The sequence below is a fragment of the Chiroxiphia lanceolata genome, unplaced genomic scaffold (genome assembly GCF_009829145.1).
Source record: "Chiroxiphia lanceolata isolate bChiLan1 unplaced genomic scaffold, bChiLan1.pri scaffold_113_arrow_ctg1, whole genome shotgun sequence".
Classification (NCBI taxonomy): domain Eukaryota; kingdom Metazoa; phylum Chordata; class Aves; order Passeriformes; family Pipridae; genus Chiroxiphia; species Chiroxiphia lanceolata.
In genome coordinates this window covers 1-22444 of record NW_022476517.1, presented here as the reverse complement: position 1 = coordinate 22444, position 22444 = coordinate 1, and the positions used below count along the sequence as shown (strand labels likewise).

General features: G+C 43.0%; 1 protein-coding gene across 1 annotated transcript; it reads left to right on the top strand.

The window, feature by feature from the left end:
* Positions 1-371: 371 nt before the first annotated feature.
* LOC116781616 (protein EFR3 homolog B-like) lies at positions 372-20896 on the top strand (the record flags this gene model as incomplete). Its single annotated transcript, XM_032677275.1, has 11 exons — positions 372-436; positions 1328-1500; positions 2620-2695; positions 5289-5450; positions 6759-6890; positions 14508-14575; positions 15562-15689; positions 16929-17020; positions 18325-18373; positions 20631-20737; positions 20843-20896. Coding segments are annotated over exons 1-11 (1065 nt in total), but the record flags the coding sequence as incomplete, so codon positions are not given.
* Between the last annotated feature and the right edge of the window lie 1548 nt (positions 20897-22444).

Here is a 22444-nt window from a genome sequence, read left to right as displayed (position 1 = left end):
TTCCTCCAGATTTTCTAAAATCCCGTTGGAATTGTGAGAATTGTGGAATTGTTGGAATTCCCGCCGTGTTTGGGAATTCCAGGCAGGAATCAAATCCCTCCTCCCTGGAATCCCTGGGATCAATTCCCACCATTCCCACGGATTTATGGAACCCTTTGGATCATTTTTCCCGTGAAAACAGATCCAAGGTCTTGTTTATTTCTGGAAAACAGGATTCCCTTGGATCTTGGAAGTGTCATTCCCGTTGTTTTCCCTTTGGATTCCCGCCTGGAGAACTCGGATCTCCTCCCCCCCCAATCCCATTCCCGCTTTTTAATCCCCGAATTCCTGGAATGTCTCGTTCCCACCTGGATTTGACCCCGGAATTCCTCTCTCTCCGTGCAGGGAAAACCGGAACCGGCTGACGCAGATCATGCTCCTGAAATCCCTGCTCCAGGTAGGAATCCCGCCCCATTCCCATGGGATCGTACTCCAGGGGCATATTCCATGGGGTGAATCCCTCAGGAACTGCTTTTCCATGGGATGAATCCCTCAGGAACTGCTCCAGGTCCATATTCCAAGGGGTGAATCCTTCAGGAACTGCTCCATGTGCATATTCCATGGGGTGAATCCCTCAGGAACTGCTCCAGGTCCCTTTTCCATGGGGTGAATCCCTCAGGTCCCTATTCCAAGGGGTGAATCCCTCAGGAACTGCTCCAGGTCTTTTTCCATGGGGTGAATCCCTCAGGAACTGCTCCAGGTGCATATTCCCTGGGGTGAATCCCTCAGGAACTGCTCCAGGTGTTTTTCCATGGGGTGAATCCCTCAGGTCCATATTCCCTGGGATGAATCCCTCAGGAACTGCTCCAGGTCCCTTTTCCATGGGGTGAATCCCTCAGGAACTGCTCCAGGTCCCCATTCCCTGGGGTGAATCCCTCAGGAACTGCTCCAGGTCCCTTTTCCATGGGGTGAATCCCTCAGGAACTGCTCCAGGTGCATATTCCATGGGGTGAATCCCTCAGGAACTGCTCCAGGTGTATATTCCAAGGGGTGAATCCCTCAGGAACTGCTTTTCCCTGGGGTGAATCCCTCAGGAACTGCTCCAGGTGCATATTCCCTGGGGTGAATCTCTCAGGAATTGCTCCAGGTCCTTTTTCCAAGGGATGAATCCCTCAGGAACTGCTCCAGGTCCCTTTTCCATCGAGTGAATCCCTCAGGAACTGCTCCAGCTCCATATTCCACGGGGTGAATCCCTCCAATCCTTCCCTTTCCGGACGAGCCCAAATTTTGGTTTAACTCCCTCCGAGCGTCGCTTATCCCGTTTTTTTTTTTTCCTTGGAATCTCCAGGTCTCCGTGGGTTTCCAGTGCACCAACATGCTCACGGCTCTTCCCAGCGCATTCCTGGACCGGCTCCTCTCCTCGGCCCTCCTGGAAGATCCCGAAATCCGCCTCTTTGTCCTGGAAATCCTCATCAGCTTCATCGACCGCCACGGGAATCGCCACAAGTTCTCCACCATCAGGTTCTTCCCGGGGGATTTTCCTGGAAAACTCGTGGAGCGGGATGGGGATGGGAGCGCTGGCGGGAATATGAGTGATCCAGGAGGATTTTTGGGATGGTTCCATCCCGGAGATCCTGGATCTGGGATGGGATCCCTGTCAGGAATATTCGTGATCCAGGAGAATTTTTGGGATGGTTCCATCCTGGAGATCCTGGATGTGGGATGGGATCCCTGTCAGGAATATCCGTGATCCCGGAGAATTTTTGGGATGGTTCCATCCTGGAGATCCTGGATCTGGGATGGGATCCCTCTCAGGAATCTCTGTGATCCAGGAGAATTTTTGGGATGGTTCATTCCTGAAGATCCTGGATCTGGGATGGGATCCCTGTCAGGAATATCCGTGATCCCGGAGAATTTTTGGGATGGTTCCATCCTGGAGATCTTTTGGGATCATTGGGATTCAACCCCCCCCTGGAGATGGTGGTTCCTCCAGGATGGGTCGTTCCCATCCCGGGAATCTCCTCGGGAATGTGGGAATGGCTCTGCCACCCTCTGGAATCCCGAGTTTTCCTTCTCCTGAGGGGGTTTCCAGGAGATCCTGGATCTGGGATGGGAACAGTATCAGGAATATCTGTGATCCAGGAGAATTTTTGGGATGGTTCCATCCTGGAGATCCTGGGATCTGGGATGGGATCCCTGCCAGGAATATGAGTGATCCAGGAGAATCTTTGGGATGGTTCCATCCTGGAGATCCTGGGATCTGGGATGGGATCCCTGCCAGGAATATGAGTGATCCAGGAGGATTTTTGGGATGGTTCCATCCTGGAGATCCTGGATCTGGGATGGGATCCCTGTCAGGAATATGAGTGATCCCGGAGAATTTTTGGGATGGTTCCATCCTGGAGATCCTGGGATCTGGGATGGGATCCCTGTCAGGAATCTCTGTGATCCAGGAGAATTTTTGGGATGGTTCCACCTTGGAGATCTTTTGGGATCTTTGGGATTCAAACCCCCCCTGGAGATGGTAGTTCCTCCGGGATGGGTCGTTCCCATCCCGGGAATCTCCTCGGGAATGTTGGGAATGGCTCTCCCACCCTCTGGAATCCCGAATTTTCCTTTTTCCCTGGATTTTCCTGGCAGCACCATCAGCGACATCTCCGTCCTGAAGCTGAAGGTGGAGAAATGTTCCCGCCAGGATTCCGTCTTCATGAAGAAGGTAATTCCAGGATTTGGGAGAAGTTGGGGTGGGGTCACAGCATTCCCGGGCCTTGGAGCTCCGTGGTGCCGCTAAAACCCGCGAATATCCCTGGAATTTCAATCCAGCAGGACAAGAGGGAACGGCCTCCAGCTGGGAGAGGGGAGGGGCAGGTGGGATATTGGGAAGGATGGGAATTCCCCTTCCTATCCCGCATCCCAACTATTCCCCCTCCCAACCCACATCCCAACTATTCCCCCTCCTATCCCACATCCCAGTTATTCTTCCTCCTATCCCACATCCCAACTATTCCCTCTCTTCTCCCACATCCCAATTTATTTCCCCTTCCCAATCCACATTCCAGTTATTCCCCCTTCTATCCCACATCCCAACTATTTCCGCTTCTATCCCACATCCCAGCTATTCCTCCTCCTCTCCCACATCCCAACTATTCCTTTTCCTATCCCACATCCCAACTATTCCCCCTCCTCTCCCACATCCCAACTATTCCTCTTCTTCTCCCACATCCCAATTTATTCCCCGTCCCAGCCCACATCCCAATTTATTCCCCCTTCCCAATCCACATCCCAGTTATTCTTCCTCCTATCCCACATCCCAATTATTCCCTCTTCCCAACCCACATCCCAATTTATTCCCCCTTCCCAATCCACGTTCCAGTTATTCCCCCTTCTATCCCACATCCCAACTTTTCCCACTTCTCTCCCACATCCCAACTATTCCTCCTCCTATCCCACATCCCAACTTATTCCCCCTCCTATCCCACATCCCAGTTATTCTTCCTCCTCTCCCACATCCCAACTATTCCCCCTTCTCTCCCACATCCCAATTTATTCCTCCTCCTCTCCCACATCCCAACTATTCCTTTTCCTGTCTCACATCCCAACTATTCCTCCTCTTCTCCCACATCCCAGTTTATTCCCCTTCCCATCCCACATCCCAAATTATTCCCCCTCCTCTCCCACATCCCAATTATTCCCCCTCCTCTCCCACATTCCAAATTATTCCCCCTCCTATCCCACATCCCAACTATTCCCACTTCTCTCCCACATCCCAGCTATTCCTCCTCCTATCCCACATCTGAATTATTTCCCCTTCCCAACCCACATCCCAATTATTCCCCTTCCTATCCCATGTCCCAGATTATTCCCCTTCCTAACCCTGTTCCCTCTCCCAACCCACATCCCAACTATTCCCCCACCTCTCCCACATCCCAATTTATTCCCCGTCCTATCCCACATCCCAGTTATTCCCCCTCCTCTCCCACATTCCAAATTATTCCCCCTCCTCTCCCACATCCCAAATTACTCCTCCTCTCCTGTATCCCAATTTATTCCCCTTCCCAACCCACATCCCAACTATTCCTCCTCCTATCCCACATCCCAACTATTCCTTTTCCTATCCCACATCCCAGTTTATTCCCCTTCCCAACCCACATCCCAGCTATTCCCCCTCCTATCCCACATCCCAACTATTCCTCCTCTTATCTCACATCCCAGTTATTCCCTCTCCTCTCCCACATCCCAATTATTGCTCCTCCTCTCCCACATCCCAACTATTCCCCCTCCTCTCCCACATTCCAAATTATTCCCCCTCCTAACCCACATCCCAACTATTCCTCCTTCTATCCCACATCCCAACTATTCCCCTTCCTATTCCATGTCCCAGATTATTCCCCTTCCTAACCCAGTTCCCCCTCCTCTCCCACATCCCAGCTATTCTTCCTCCTCTCCCACATCCCAATTTATTCCCCTTCCCAACCCACATTCCAGTTATTCCCCCTTCCAATCCACATCTGTTATTCCCCCTCCTCTCCCACATCCCAAATTATTCCCCCTCCTATCCCACATCCCAATTTATTCCCCATCCCAACCCACATCCCAATTTATTCCCCTTCCCAATCCACATCCCAGTTATTCCCCCTCCTGTCCCACATCCCAACTATTCCCTTTCCCAACCCACATCCCAACTATTCCCCCTCCTCTCCCCCATCCCAGCTATTCCCACCTCCCAGTTATTCCCTTCTCCCAGGAAGCAGCAGCAGGACAGGAGGGCTCGGCCTCCAGGGGGGGAAGATTCAGGTTGGATATCGGGAAGGAATTCTTTCCATGGATTGGGATCAGCCCTTGGAATGGGCTGCCCAGGGAGGGGGTGGAGTCACTTCCCTGGAGGTTTTTTGGGATGAGGTTGGATGTGGGATCAGCGCCACGGGTTGGGGTCGGATCCAGGGTCGGATCCACGATCCCAGAGCTCATTTCCAACCCTGGGATTCTGGGATTCCTGCAGGAAAACAGGGCCTAAATTTTTAGGATGAGGTTGGTTGTGGCATCAGTGCCATGGGCTGGGGTCGGATCCAGGGTCGGATCCACGATCCCGGAGCTCTTTCCCAACCCTGGGATTCTGGGATTCCTGCAGGAAAACAGGGCCTAAGTTTTTAGGATGAGCTTGGATGTGGCATCAGCGCCACGGGCCGGGAACCGCGGCGGGGTCGGATCCAGGGTCGGACTCCGCGATCCCGGAGCTCTTTCCCAACCCGGCTGATTCTCTTAATTCCATGTGATTCCACGTGGAATTCCTTGTTTTCCCCCCCCCCCAGCACGGGCAGCAGCTCTACCGGCACATCTTCCTGATCTCCAAGGAGGGCGACAACGGCCGCGCTCACTACGAGGCCCTTTTCAGCCTCCTGGTGCTGCTGAGCCTCGAGCTGGCCAACGAGGAGGTGGTGGTGGATCTCATCCGCCTCGTCCTGGCCGTCCAGGTGGGCGGGAACGCCGGGAATTCTCGGGAATTTCGGGATTTTCGGGGTCTCTCGGGTAGGGGCGCGGAAGGTGTCGGCGCGACCCGAGGAGAGGGGGAGGTGGAATGGGGTGGGATTCGAGGGCCCTTCCCACCCAAAGCATTCCGGGATTCCAGGGTGAAGGGCACTCAGGATCCAGTCAGAGGGGGTTTTTATGGAATGTGGGGGTGGAAAAGGCGGGAAAGGGGAAGGGAGACCCTGCCCTGAGCCCCGAGATTCCCAGGGAAGCCCCTTGTTCCCTGAACTCCTTCCCAGGGAGGAGTTGGGCTGGGGATGGATCCAATGGCAGCTCTGGCTCCAGGCTGGGAGAGCTGGGAATGGCCAGGCTGGAGAAGGGAAGGATCCCGGGAGAGCTTGGAGAACATTCCAGAGCCTGAAGGGGCTCCAGGAGAGCGGGAGAGGGATTTGGGATCAGGGTCTGGAATGACAGGCCCCAGGGAATGGATCCCAGTGGGAAAGGGGAGATTTGGGGGGGAGATTGGGAAGGGATTCCTGGCTGGGAGGGGGGGGAGGGGCCGGGCTGGAATTCCCAGAGAAGCTGTGGCTGCCCCTGGATCCCTGGGAGTGTCCAAGGCCGGGTTGGATTCCCCGGGACAGCGGGAGGTGTCCCTGAACATGGAATGGGATGGGATTTAAGGCCCCTTCCCACTCAAACCATTCCAGGATTCTGGATCCCCAAAAAGCAAGGATGGACCTTTTCCCATCACTTTGGGGTTTCCCTCCCCTGCATTTCCGTGGTTCCCATGGAGTAGGGAAGAGCCCGGCAGGGTCTGGCTTGGAGCAATCCCATATCCAAGCACAGGAAAACTGGGATGCAGGTGCCTGGAATTCTTCACTGTGAGGCTGGGCTGGAATTCCCAGAGAAGCTGTGGCTGCCCCTGGATCCCTGGGAGCGTCCAAGGAAAGCTTGGAGCCACCTGGGATAGCGGGAGGTGTCCCTGCCCATGGAATGGGATGATCTCGGCACGTTGCGATCCCGCTCCGGTGGGATACGGAGGCACTTCACGGGATCATGGAATCCAGGGGCAGCCACGGCTTCTCTGGGAATTCCAGCCCAACCCCTCCCCACCCTCTCCCAGCCGGGAATCCCTTCCCAACCTCCCATTTATTAGGAACGCCCCAAACCCCCCTGCCTTGGATCCCTGGGGATCCTCTGGAAAACCAACCCTGCCGACTCCGCGGGGTGGATAATTCCCCGCCCTGAGTGTTTTCCCGCCCGGATCCCATGGGAATTCCGTCCCTCTGGAATGTGTGTCCCCCCCCCCGCAGGAGCTGGCGCAGCTGAACAAGGAGAACCTGTCCCCGGGCGGGCGCTGTGCCCTCCTGGCGCTCGGGGCCGCCTACCTCAACCTCATCGGGCAGCTCCTCTCCGTGCCCACCTTCTGCCAGCACGTCCACCAGGTCTGGGACCGGGGAAAACAATGGGGAAACAATGGGGGAACAACGGGGAAACAACGGGGAAACAATGGGGAAACAATGGGAAACAATGGGAAACAATGGGGAATAATGGGGAAACAATGGGGAAACAATGGGAAAATAACAGGGAAACAATGGGGAATAATGGGAAAATAACGGGGAATAATGGGGAAACAATGGGGAAACAATGGGGAAATAATGGGGAAACAATGGGGAATAATGGGGAAACAATGGGAAACAATGGGGAAACAATGGGGAAACAATGGGGAAACAATGGGGAAACAACGGGGAAACAATGGGAAACAATGGGGAAACAATGGGAAACAATGGGAAAATAACGGGAAATAATGGGGAATAATGGGAAACAATGGGGAAACAATGGGGAACAATGGGGAAACAATGGAGAAACAATGGAGAAACAATGGGAAAGAATGGGGAAACAATGGGAAACAATGGGGAAACAATGGGAAACAATGGGGAAACAATGGGGAAACAATGGGGAAACAATGGGGAAAGAATGGGGAAACAATGGGAAACAATGGGGAAACAATGGGGAAACAACGGGGAAACAATGGGAAACAATGGGGAAACAATGGGAAACAATGGGGAAACAATGGGAAATAATGGGAAACAATGGGGAAACAATGGAAAAACAATGGGAAAATAACGGGGAATAATGGGGAAACAATGGGGAAACAATGGGAAGCAATGGGGAAACAATGGGGAAACAATGGGAAAACAATGGGAAATAATGGGGAATAATGGGGAAACAATGGGGAAACAATGGGAAGCAATGGGGAAACTATGGGGAAACAATGGGAAATAATGGGAAACAATGGGGAAACAATGGGAAACAATGGGAAACAATGGGGAAACAATGGGGAAACAATGGGGAAACAATGGGGAAATAACGGGGAAATAATGGGGAAACAATGGGGAAACAATGGGGAAATAACGGGGAAATAACGGGGAAACAATGGGGAAATAACGGGGAATAATGGGGAACAATGGGGAAACAATGGGGAATAATGGGGAAACAATGGGGAAAGAATGGGGAAACAATGGGGAAACAATGGGGAATAATGGGGAAACAATGGGGAAAGAATGGGGAATAATGGGGAAACAATGGGGAAAGAATGGGGAAACAATGGGGAAACAATGGGGAATAATGGGGAAACAATGGGAAATAATGGGGAATAATGGGGAAACAATGGGGAAACTATGGGGAAACAATGGGGAAACAATGGGGAAACTATGGGGAAACAATGGGGAAACAATGGGAAAATAACAGGGAATAATGGGGAAACAATGGGGAAACAATGGGAAAACAATGGGGAAACAATGGGAAACAATGGGGAAACAATGGGAAACAATGGGGAAAAAATGGGGAAACAATGGGGAAACAATGGGGAAATAACGGGGAAACAATGGGAAACAATGGGAAATAATGGGAAACAATGGGGAAACAACGGGGAAACAATGGGAAACAATGGGGAAACTATGGGAAACAATGGGAAACAATGGGGAAACAATGGGAAACAATGGGGAAACTATGGGAAACAATGGGAAAACAATGGGGAAACAATGGGAAACAATGGGGAAAGCGGGAAGGGAGAACAGGGGGAAACACGGGGGGAAAACCAGGAAAGGCCGGGGAATTACGGGGGAAAAGGGGAGGGAATGTGGGGCGGTGGGATGTAAAATGGAGGATAATGTGGAAGGTGATATAATAGAATGGAATATAAAATGGAATATAATATAAAATGGAACATAAAATGTTGTATAATGTGAAAGGTAATATAAGATAATGTTATATAAAATGGAATATAATATAAAATGTAGTATAATATGAAAGGTAATATAATATAATGGAATATAAAATGGAATATAATATGATATAAAATGGAATATAATATAAAATGGAATATAAAATGTGGTATAATATGAGAGGTAATATAATGTAATGGAATATAAAATGGAATATGATATAAAATGTAGTAAAATATAAAAGGTCCATATAATATAATGGAATATAAAATGGGATATAATATAAAATGTAGTATAATATAAAAGGTAATATAATATAATGGAATATAAAATGGAATATAATATAAAATGGAATATACTATAAAATGTAGTATAATATAAAAGGTAATATAATGTAATGGAATAGAAAATGGAATATAATATGATATAAAATGGAATGTAATATAAAATGGAATATAAAATGTAGTATAAAATGAAAGGTAATATAACATAATATAATATAATATAAAATGGAATATAATATAAAATGGAATATAAAATGTAGTATAATGTAAAAGGTGATATAATATAATGGAATATAAAATGGAATATAATATAAAATGTAGTATAATATAAAAGGTAATATAATATAATGGAATATAAAATGGGATATAATATAAAATGTAGTATAATATAAAAGGTAATATAATATAATGTTATATAAAATGGAATATAATATAAAATGGAATATAATATAAAATGTAGTGTAATATGAAAGGTAATATAATATAATGGAATAGAAAATGGAATATAATATGATATAAAATGGAATGTAATATAAAATGGAATATAAAATGTAGTATAAAATGAAAGGTAATATAATATAATATAAAATGGAATATAATATAAAATGGAATATAAAATGTAGTATAATGTAAAAGGTGATATAATATAATGGAATATAAAATGGGATATAATATAAAATGTAGTATAATATAAAAGGTAATATAATATAATGGAATATAAAATGGAATATAATATGATATAAAATGGAATATAATATAAAATGGAATATAAAATGTAGTATAATATAAAAGGTAATATAATAGAATGTAATATAAAATGGAAGATAATATAAAATGTAGTATAATATGAAAGGTAATATAATATAATGGAATATAAAATGGAATATAATATAAAATGGAATATAATATAAAATGGAATATAAAATGTTGTATAATGTGAAAGGTAATATAATATAATGGAATATAATATAAAATGGAATATAAAATGTAGTATAATATGAAAGGTAATATAATATAATGGAATAGAAAATGGAATATAATATAAAATGGAATATAAAATGTAGTATAATATAAAAGGTCCATATAATATAATGGAATAGAAAATGGGATATAATATAAAATGTAGTACAATATAAAAAGTAATATAATATAATGGAATATAAAATGGAATATAATATAAAATGGAATATAATATAAAATGTAGTATAATATAAAAGGTAATATAATATAATGGAATAGAAAATGGAATATAATATGATATAAAATGGAATGTAATATAAAATGGAATATAAAATGTAGTATAAAATGAAAGGTAATATAACATAATATAATATAAAATGGAATGTAATATAAAATGGAATATAATATAAAATGTAGTATAATGTAAAAGGTGATATAATATAATGGAATATAAAATGGAATATAATATAAAATGGAATAGAATATAAAATGGAATATAAAATGTGGTATAATATGAAAGGTAATATAACATAATGTAATATAATATAAAATGTAATATAATATAAAATGGAATATAATATAAAATGGAATGTAATATAAAATGGAATATAACAAAAATATGGTATAGTATAATATAAAATGTGATATAACATAATATAATATAAAAAGGAATATAATATAAAATATAATATAATATAAAATATAATATAAAATGGAATATAATATAATATGAAATGGAATATAATAAAATAAAATGTGATATAATAGAATATAAAATGGAATATAACATAGTACAATATAATGTAAAATGGACTATAATATAAAATATAACATAATAGAATAGAATATAAAATGGAATATAACATAATACAATGTAATGTAAAATGGAATATAATATAAAATATAACATAATAGAATAGAATATAAAATGGAATATAATGAAATAAAATATGATATAGTATAATATAAAATGGAATATAATATAATGTAAAAGTGATATAAAATATAATATAATACAATATAATATAAAATGTAATATAATATATAAAATGTAATATAAAATGTAATATAATATATAAAATGTAATATAAAATGTAATATAACATGGAATCTCATAAAATAAAATATAATATGTAATATAAAAATATAATATAATATAAAATGTAATGTAATATAATATATAAAGTGTAATATAATAAAATATAAAATGTAATATAATAAAATATATATTATACTATAGAATAATATAATATGTATTGCAATGTAATATAATATCAATATAATATAAAATAATATAATATCAAATAATATAATGGAAATATAAATATAATATGATGTGATATAATATATGAAATAAAATAGTACAATATAATATAATATAAGAGAAAATGAAAGACAATGATATAAAATAATATAAAATAATAAAATATATAAATATGATGTGATGTAATGTAACATAATATAATAAAATTTCATATAATATAAAATATAATGTAATATAATATAATATCAAAGAAAATAATATAATAGAAATATAAATATAATATAATATAATATAAATATAGACTGAAATACTACAGTGTAATATATGATATAAAATGAAATAATGTGAGAGAATATAATATGGACTGAAAGAAAATAATATTAAATAATGTAATTTATAAATATAATGTCATGCAACATAATGTAATGTAGTGTAATATACAATGTAATATAATAAAATGTAATGTCAATATAATATAATATAAAATAAATAATAAAATAATATAATATCAAATAAAAAATATAATGCAAATATGAATATAATATAATATAATATAAATATTATAACTATTGCATGATATTATAATTATTATATAATATAGTGCATAATATATATTGTATATATAATATAATGTTATATATATGTATTATATGTATATATATGTATTATATTACATTTTATTATATTATATTACTTTATATTATATATTATATTTTATTACAGTACATGTTATATTATATTTTATTACAATACATGTTATATTATATTTTATTACACTTTATATGTAATATTACATTTTATATTATATTATTTCGTATTTCATTATATTCCACATATAATATATAATACATAATTATTGTATAATGCAATATATAGCATAATATATAATATATATAATATATTATATATAATACAATATTATATATATAATATAATATTATATATATCTATGTATATATGTATATATATGGATTATATTATATTATATCACATTATGTTGCATTTTATATGATATTATTTCGTATTTTATTATAATCCATATATAATATATAATACATAATTATTGTATAATGCAATATATATTTTATATATGATATATATTATATATTATATATTATATATTATATATTATATATATTATATATTATATTTTATTACTTGCATTACATGTTATATTTTATTACATTTTATATACTGCATTATATTTTATATGATATTATTTAATATTTTATTATATTCCATATATAATATATAATACATAACTATTGTATAATACAATATTTATTTTATATTATATGTTCTATATTATATATTACATATTATATATTATGTATTATATATATTATATATTATATATTATATTTTATTATTTACATTACATCTTATACTATATTTTATTACATTTTATATTTTGTATTTCATTTTATATGATATTATTTCCTATTTTATTATATTCCACATATAATATATAATAAATAATTATTGTGTAATGCAATATATAGCATAATATATAATATATAAAATGTATTATATATATAATATAACATTATATATATGTATTATATGTATATATGCATATATATGTATCATATTATATTACATCATATTATATTATATTATATTACATTATATTATGTTATATTATTTTATATTATATATTTTATTACTTACATTACATGTTATATTTTGTTACATTTTATATATTGTATTACATTTTATATGATATTATTTCATATTTTAATATATTCCATATATAATATCTAATACATAATTATCTTATAATGCAATATATAGCATAATATATAATATATATAATGTATGATATATATAATATAACATTATATATATGTATTATATGTAGATATGCATATATATGTATTATACTATATTATATTATATTACATTATATTATGTTACATTATATTGTTTTACATTATATATTATATTTTGTTACTTACATTACATCTTATATTTTATTACATTTTATATTTTGTATTACATTTTATATTATATTATTTCATATTTTATTATATTCTATATATAATATAGAATACATAATTATTGTATAATACAATATATATTTTATATTATATGTTATATATTATATATTCCGTATTATATATTATATATTATATATTACATATTTGATGTATATTGTATATTATATATTATATTTTATTACTTACATTACATCTTATATTACATTTTATTACATTTTTTATATTGTATTGCATTTTATATGATATTATTTCATATTTTATTATATTCCACATATAATATATAATACATAATTATTGTATAATGCAATATATAGCATAATATATAATATATATGATATATTATATATATAATACAACATTATATATATGTATTATATGTAGATATGCATATATATGCATTATATCATATTATATTATATTATATTATATTATATTATATTATATTATATTACATTATGTTATGCTATATTATATTATTTTATATTATATATTGTATTTTATTACTTACATTACATGTTATATTTTATTACATTTTATATTTTGTATTACATTTTATATTATTTCATATTTTATTATATTCCATGTATAATATATAATACATAATTATTGTGTAATACAATATATATTTTATATTATATGTTATATATTATATATTACATATTATATATTATATATTATATATTATGTATTATATATTATATATTATATATTACATATTATATATTATATATTATATATTATGTATTATATATCATATATTATATTTTACATTTTATATGTTATATATATTATATGTTATATATCATGTATTCTATATTATACATTATATATTATATATTACATATTATATATTATATGTTATATATTTTATTACTTACATTACTTTTTATATTATAGTTTATTACATTTTATATATTGTATTACATTTTATATGATATTATTTCATATTTTATTATATTCCATATATAATATATAATACATAATTATTGTATAATGCAATATATATTCTATATTATATATTATGTGTTACATATTATATATTACATATTTTATATTATATATTATATATATTGCATATTCTATATTATATATTATGTGTTATATATTATATATTATATATATTATATATATTATATATTACATATTCTATATTCTATATTATGTATGATATATTATATATTATGTATGATATATATTATATATTGTATTTTTTTCTTTGATCCTTTAAAACCAAATCCTTGTGGAATTGCAATCCCGGGGCTCTGCCGGCGTTCCCGGGGGGAATTTGGGATCGGGATCCGATCCCGTTCCGTGTGTCCCCCTCCAGGTGATCCAGACCCGGCAGAAGGAGGCTCCGTTCCTGCTGCCCGAGGACGTGTTCGTGGAGAACCCCCGGTGAGAGCCCGGCAACAATTCCCGCTGATCCCGGGGATCGGGGCCGGGCTGGAATTCCCGGAGAAGCTGTGGCTGCCCCTGGATCCCCGGGAGCGTCCAAGGAAAAGCTGGAGCCACCTGGGATAGCGGGAGGTGTCCCTGAACATGGAATGGGATGAGCCTTAAAATCCCTTCCCACCCAAAGCATTCCTGGATAAAGGACACTCAGAATCCACTCAGAAGGGGTTTTTATGGAATGTGGAGATGGAAAAGGCGGGAAAAGGGGAAGGGAGACCCTGCCCTGAGCCCCGAGATTCCCAGGGAACCCCCTTGTTCCCGGAACTCCTTCCCAGGGAGGAGTTGGGCTGGGGATGGATCCAATGGCAGCTCTGGCTCCAGGCTGGGAGAGCTGGGAATGGCCAGGCTGGAGAAGGGAAGGATCCCGGGAGAGCTTGGAGAACATTCCAGAGCCTGAAGGGGCTCCAGGAGAGCTGGAGAGGGATTTGGGATCAGGGCCTGGAATGACAGGACACAGGGAATGGATCCCAGTGGGAAAGGGGTGGGAGATTGGGATGGAATTCCCGGCTGGGAGGGGCTGGGCTGGAATTCCCAGAGAAGCTGTGGCTGCCCCTGGATCCCTGGGAGTGTCCAAGGCCGGGTCGGATTCCCTGGAATAGCGGGAGGTGTCCGGGTTGGAACGGGATGATCCTTAAGGTCCCTTCCCACCCACCCCATTCCATGATTCCACGGTCCCCATCCCTTCCACCTTCCCGCGCTTCTCTCCTTTCCCTGGATTTGTAGGAAAAGCTCCATCCAGAGGGTTGGGCGCTGGGAACATCTCCCCCTTGGAATGCTCATTCCCAAACTTTCCAGAGCTCGAAGGGGAGCGTCTGGACAACGGGGTGGGATTTGGGAAGGACTGGGATTAATTCCCTGCTCCTCGTGGGTCCTTCCAGCCGGGAAGACATTCCAGGAGCGGGGGGGTTTGTTTTCCCGCTTTTCCGTAGGTTGAGTAAAAACCTGGATCAGTTGGGGCCGGAGGTTTTCTTCTGGCAGAGCAAGATCAGCGAAGCCCTGGGAGGGAGCGGATACAACCTGGAGCGGCTCAGCATTCCCTACGTCCCACAGCTCACGGGTACGGAATGGGATGGGATGGGATGGGATGGGATGGGATGGGATGGGATGGGAGGGGATGGGATGGGATGGGATGGGATGGGATGGGATGGGATGGGATGGGATAGGATGGGATGGAGATGGGATGGGATGGGATGGGATGGGATGGGATGGGATGGGATGGGATGGGATGGGATGGGATGGGATGGGATGGGATGGGATGGGATGGGATAAAGATGGGATGGGATGGGATGGGATGGAATGGGATGGGATGGGATGGGATGGGATGGGATGGGATGGATGGGATGGGATGGGATGGGATGGATGGGATGGGATGGGATGGATGGGATGGGATGGGATGGGATGGGATGGGATGGGATGGAGATGGGATGGGATGGGATGGGATGGGATGGGATAAAGATGGAATAAGATGGGATGGGATGGGATGGGATGGGATGGGATACAACCTGGAGCGGCTCAGCATTCCCTACGTCCCGCAGCTCACGGGTATGGAATGAGCCGGGATGCTCCGGGGTTATCCCATCCCATCTTTATTCCATCCCATCTTTATCCCATCCCATCCCATCCCATCTTTATCCCATCCCATCCATCCGATCCCATCCCATCCCATCCCATCCCATCCCATCCCATCTATTCCCATCCCATCCCATCCCATCCCATCCTATCATCCCATCCCATCCCATGATTTGGGATAAAGATAGAATGGGATGGGATGAGATGGGATAAAAATGGAATGGGATAAATAGGGGATGGGATGGGATGGGATGGGATGGGATGGGATGGGATAAAGATGGAATGGGATGGATGGGATGGGATGGGATGGATGGGATGGGATGGGATGGGATGGATGGGATGGGATGGGACGGGATGGGACGGGATGGGATGGGATGGGATGGGATGGGATGGGATGGGGTGGGATGGGATGGGATGGGATGGGATGGGATGGGATGGGATGGGATGGGATGGGATGGGATGGGGTGGGATGGGATGGGGTGGGATGGGATGGGATAAAGATGGGATGGGATGGGATGGGATGGGATGGGATGGGATGGGATGGGGATGGGATGGATGGGATAGGATGGGATGGGATGGGATGGGGATGGGATGGGATGGGAGGGGATGGGATGGGATGGGATGGGATGGGATGGGATGGGATGGGATGGGATGGGATGGGATGGGATGGGATGGGATGGGATGTGTGGGGATCCCTTCTCCAGCCCTCCCTGTCCCCCCTTCCCAGACGAGGATCGCTTATCCAAGAGGAAAAGCATCGGAGAAACCATTTCCCTGCAGGTGGAGGTGGAATCCCGGAACAGCCCCGAGCGGGAACAGGTACCTCGGGATCATCCCTTGGGAACAACTTCCCTGGGAATGTCCCTTTAACCCTCAGTTCATTGGTTAATCCATGGAATTGTTCGGGAAAAGCAGAGTCCTTTCCCTCTGGAAAAATCCTTCCCATTCCCAGGGCTGGGAAAAGGTCGATTTTCCCTTTAATTCTCTTAAAAATCCCAAGTTTTTCTAAAAGTTGGGAAGGACAGGAGGGGATTTTTCCCATTTTTTGGAGCAGCTGAGCAGGAAAAGAGGCAGATTTTTGGGATCAACTTCCCTTCCCCTCTGGAAAAATCCCTCCCATTCCCAAGGCTGGGAAAGGGTCAATTTTCCCTTAATTCCTTGAAAATCCAAGGGATTAATTCCCTTAATTCCCTTATTTTCCCCTTAATTCCCTTAAAAATCCCAAGTTTTCCCAATTCTGGGAAGGACAGGAGGGAATTTTTCCCAGTTTTTGGAGCAGTTGAGCAGGGAAAGAGGCAGATTTTTGGGATCAGCTTCCCTTTCCCTCTGGAAAAATCCCTCCCATTCCCAAGACTGGGAAAAGTTTCATTTTCCCTTGAATTCTCTTAAAAATCCAAATTTTTCTAAAAGTTGGGAAGGACAGGAGGGAATTTTTCCCAGTTCTTGGAGCAGTTGAGCAGGAAAAGAGGCAGATTTTTGGGATCAGCTTCCCTTTCCCTCTGGAAAAATCCCTCCCATTCCCAGGGCTGGGAAAGGGTCGATTTTCCCTTAATTCCTTGAAAATCCAAGGGATTAATTCCCTTAATTCCCTTAATTTCCCCTTAATTCCCGTAAAAATCCCAAGTTTTCCCAATTCTGGGAAGGACAGGAGGGAATTTTTCCCAGTTTTTGGAGCAGTTGAGCAGGAAAAGAGGCAGATTTTTGGGATCAACTTCCCTTTCCCTCTGGAAAAATCCCCCAAAATCCCAAAAAAACCCTCTTCCAAAGATCGGTGGGATCATCAAATCCCACCTTTTCTCCCCTGGGATCCGGAACTCATTCCCAGCAGTGAGGAGGGGCTGGAAAATCCTGGAATTCCGGGATAGTTTGGATTGGAAGGGACCCTCTGGATCATCTCATTCCATGGGCAGGGAACAACTTCCAACAGGGAATTTTGATTTTCCCTGGGATTTAAGAGGAGACACACCCCAGGAATGTGGTGTTTGGGTGGGAAATCCCGGAATTCCGGGATAATTTGGGTTGGAAGGGACCCCTGTGATCCCGGAATGGTGTCCTGGGATATTCCCGGATCCTCTCCCGCTTTTCCTGGATCCTCATTCCCACCTTTTCCCTGTTTTTCCCAGAGAGCTCCGGCCGAGGAAATCACCTACGAGATGCTGAAGAAAGCCATAGGTAAGGAGGGAAAATCCGGGAATAACTGAGCATGGAAAATCCCAGCTCCCTTATTCCCAGATTTCCAGCCCCTTCCCAGCTCCCTCAGTCATTCCCAGATTTCCAGCCCCTTCCCAGCTCCCTTATTCCCAGATTTCCAGCCCCTTCCCATCTCCCTCAGCCATTCCTGCTTTTCCAGCCCCTTCCCAGCTCCCTTATTCCCGATTTTCCAGCCCATTCCCACCTCCCTTATTCCCAGTTCTCCAGTCCCTTCCCAGCTCCCTTATTCCCAGATTTCCAGCCCCTTCCCAACTCCCTCAGATATTCCAGGTTCTCCAGCCCCTTTCCCAGCTCCCTCAACCATTCCCAGTTTTCCAGCCCCTTCCCAGCTCCCTTATTCCCAAATTTCCAGCCCCTTTCCCAGCTCCCTCAGCTATTCCTGTTTTTCCAGCCCCTTCCCAGCTCCCTTATTCCCGAATTTCCAGCGCCTTCCCAGCTCCCTCAGCCATTCCTGCAGCTCCAGCCCCTTCCCACCTCCCTTATTCCAGATTTTCCAGCCCCTTCCCAGCTCCCTCAGCCATTCCTGCTTTTCCAACCCCTTCCCATCTCCCTCAGATATTCCCAGTTCTCCAGCCCCTTCCCAGCTCCCTCAGCCATTCGCAGATTTCCAACCCCTTCCCAGCTCCCTCAGATATTCAGGTTCTCCAGCCCATTCCCAGTTCAGCCATTCCCAGATTTCCAGCCCCTTCCAAGCTCCCTCATCATTCCTGCTTTTCCAGCCCTTTCCCAGCTCCTTCAGCCATTCCTGCTGCTCCAGCCCCTTCCCAGCTCCCTTATTCCCAGAATTCCAGCCCCTTCCCAACTCCCTCAGATATTCCTGCTTCTCCAACTCCTTCCCAGCTCCCTCAGCCATTCCCAGATTCTCCAGCCCCTTCCGAGCTCCCTTATTCCAGGTTTTCCAACCCCTTCCCAGCTCCCTCAGATATTCCAGGTTCTCCATCCCCTTCCCAGCTCCTTTATTCCCAGTTTTCCAGCCCCTTCCCATCTCCCTCAGCCATTCCAGGTTCTCCAGCCCCTTCCCAGTTCCCTCAGCCATTCCCAGATTTCCAGCCCCTTCCCAGCTCCCTCAGCCATTCCCAATTCTCCAGCCCCTTCCCAACTCCCTCAGCCATTCCAGGTTTTCCAGCCCCTTCCCAGCTCCCTCACCCATTCCCTGTTCTCCAACCCCTTCCCAGCTCCCTTATTCCTGCTTTTCCAACCCCTTCCCATCTCCCTCAGCCACTCCCATTTTTCCAGCCCCTTCCCATCTCCCTCAACCATTCCTGCTTCTCCAGCCCCTTCCCAGCTCCCTTATTCCCAGTTCTCCAGCCCATTCCCAGTTCAGCCATTCCTGTTTTTCCAGCCCCTTCCCACCTCCTTCAGCAATTCCTGCTGCTCCAGCTCCTTCCCACCTCCCTTATTCCAGGTTTTCCAGTTCCTTCCCTTCTCCCTCAGCCATTCCCAGTTTTCCAGCCCCTTCCCAGCTCCCTCAGCCATTCCCAGATTTCCAGCCCCTTCCCAGTTCCCTCAGCCATTCCCAGATTTCCAGCCCCTTCCCACCTCCCTCAACCATTCCCAGTTCTCCAACCCCTTCCCATCTCCCTCACCCATTCCCAGATTTCCAGCCCCTTCCCATCTCCCTCAGCCATTCCAGGTTCTCCAACCTCTTCCCAGCTCCCTTATTCCCAAATTTCCAACCCCTTCCCAGCTCCCTCACCCATTCCAGGTTCTCCAGCCCCTTCCCACCTCCCTCACCCATTCCCATTTCTCCATCCCCTTCCCACCTCCCTCACCCATTCCCAGTTTTCCATCCCCTTCCCATCTCCCTCACCCATTCCCAGTTTTCCATCCACTTCCCATCTCCCTCACCCATTCCCATTTTTCCAACCCCTTCCCTCCTCCCTCAACCATTCCCAGTTCTCCATCCCCTTCCCATCTCCCTCACCCATTCCCAGATTTCCATCCCCTTCCCACCTCCCTCAGCCATTCCAGGTTCTCCAGCCCCTTCCCAGCTCCCTTATTCCTGAATTTCCAACCCCTTCCCATCTCCCTCACCCATTCCCATTTCTCCATCCCCTTCCCATCTCCCTCACCCATTCCCGGTTCTCTATCCCCTTCCCAGCTCCCTCACCCATTCCCGGTTCTCCATCCCCTTCCCACCTCCCTCACCCATTCCCGCCGCCCCGGTTGGAACCCCATCCCGTCCCGGGCTCCAATCCCATTTTTCCGACCGTTCCAGCAGACAGCGTGGCCGTGGAGGAGCAGGAGCGGGAACGGCGCCGGCAGGTGGTGGAAAAATTCCAGAAGGCTCCGTTCGAGGAAATCGCCGCCCACTGCGGGGCCAGGGTGAGTTTCCGGAGGGGAGGAGGGGGGTGTGGGAATTCCCGACCGGAATTCCGGCGGCCATCCCGGTTATCCCGGGCTTCCCGGGCCTCCCGGTGTTTTTTCCAGGCGACGCTGCTCCAGAGCAAACTCAACCAGATCTTCGAGATCACCATCCGGTGGGTTCGGGATTCCCGGAGGGAGTCGGGATGGAGGGAGGGGAATTCCCGGATGGATTTGGGATGGGGGGGAAATCCTGGATGGATTTGGGATGGGGGGGAAATCCTGGATGGATTGGGGATGGGGGGGAATTCCTGGATGGATTTGGGATGAGAGGGGGAATTCCTGGATGGATTTGGGATGAGAGGGGGAATTCCTGGATGGATTTGGGATGAGGGGGGGAATTCCTGGATGGATTTGGGATGAGGGGGAAAATTCCTAGATGGATTTGGGATGTGGGAGATTCCTGGTTGGATTTGGGATGGGGGGGAAATTCCCATCTGGATTTCAAATGGGGGGAATTCCTGGATAGATTTGGGATGAGAGGGGAATTCCTGGATGGATCTGGGATGGGGGGGAATTCCTGGATGGATTTGGGGTGGGGGGAAATTCCCAACTGGATTTGGGATGGGAGGGAAATTCCTGCTAGATTTGGGATGGGGGGAAGATTCCCAGCTGGATTTGGGATGGAGGAGATTCCTGGTTGGATTTGGGTAGAAGGAATTCCCAGTTGGATTTGGGATGGAGGAGATTCCTGGTTGGATTTGGGATGGGGGGGAAATTCCCATCTGGATTTCGAATGGGGGGAATTCCTGGATGGATTTGGGATGAGGGAGAATTCCTGGATAGATTTGGGATGAGGGGGGAATTCCTGGATGGATTTGGGATGAGAGGGGAATTCCTGGATGGATTTGGGATGAGAGGGGAAAATTCCTAGATGGATTTGGGATGAGAGGGGAATTCCTGGTTGGATTTGGGATGGGGGGGAAATTCCTGGATGGATTTGGGATGGGGGGAATTCCTGGATGGATTTGGGATGAGGGGGGAATTCCCAGATGGATTTGGGATGAGAGGGGAATTCCTAGATATATTTGGGATGAGAGGGGAATTCCTGGCTGGATTTGGGATGGAGGAGATTCCTGATTGGATTTGGGTTGAGGGAATTCCCAGTTGGATTTGGGATGGTGGGGAAATTCCCAGCTGGATTTGGGATGGAGAAGATTCCCGGCTAGATTTGGGATGGGGAAATTCCCAGATGGATTTGGGATAGGGGGAAATTTCTGGCTGGATTTAGGATGAGAGGGGAATTCCTGGATGGATCTGGGATCGGGGGGAAATCCTGGATGGATTTGGGATGGGAGGGAATTCCCGGCTGGATTTGGGACTGGGGGAAATTCCCAACTGGATTTGGGATGGGGGGGGAAGTTCCTGGTTGGATTTGGGATGAGAGGGGAATTCCTGGCTGGATTTGGGATGGAGGAGATTCCTGGATGGATTTGGGATGGAGGAGATTCCTGGCTGGATTTGGGATGGAGGAGATTCCTGGCTGGATTTGGCATGAGAGGGGAATTCCTGGATGGATCTGGGATCGGGGGGAAATCCTGGATGGATTTCAGATGGGGGGAAGTTCCCAGCTGGATTTGGGATGGGATGGGATAAAGATGGGATAAAGATGGGATCGAATAAAGATGGGATGGGATGGGATGGGATGGATGGGATGGGATGGGATGG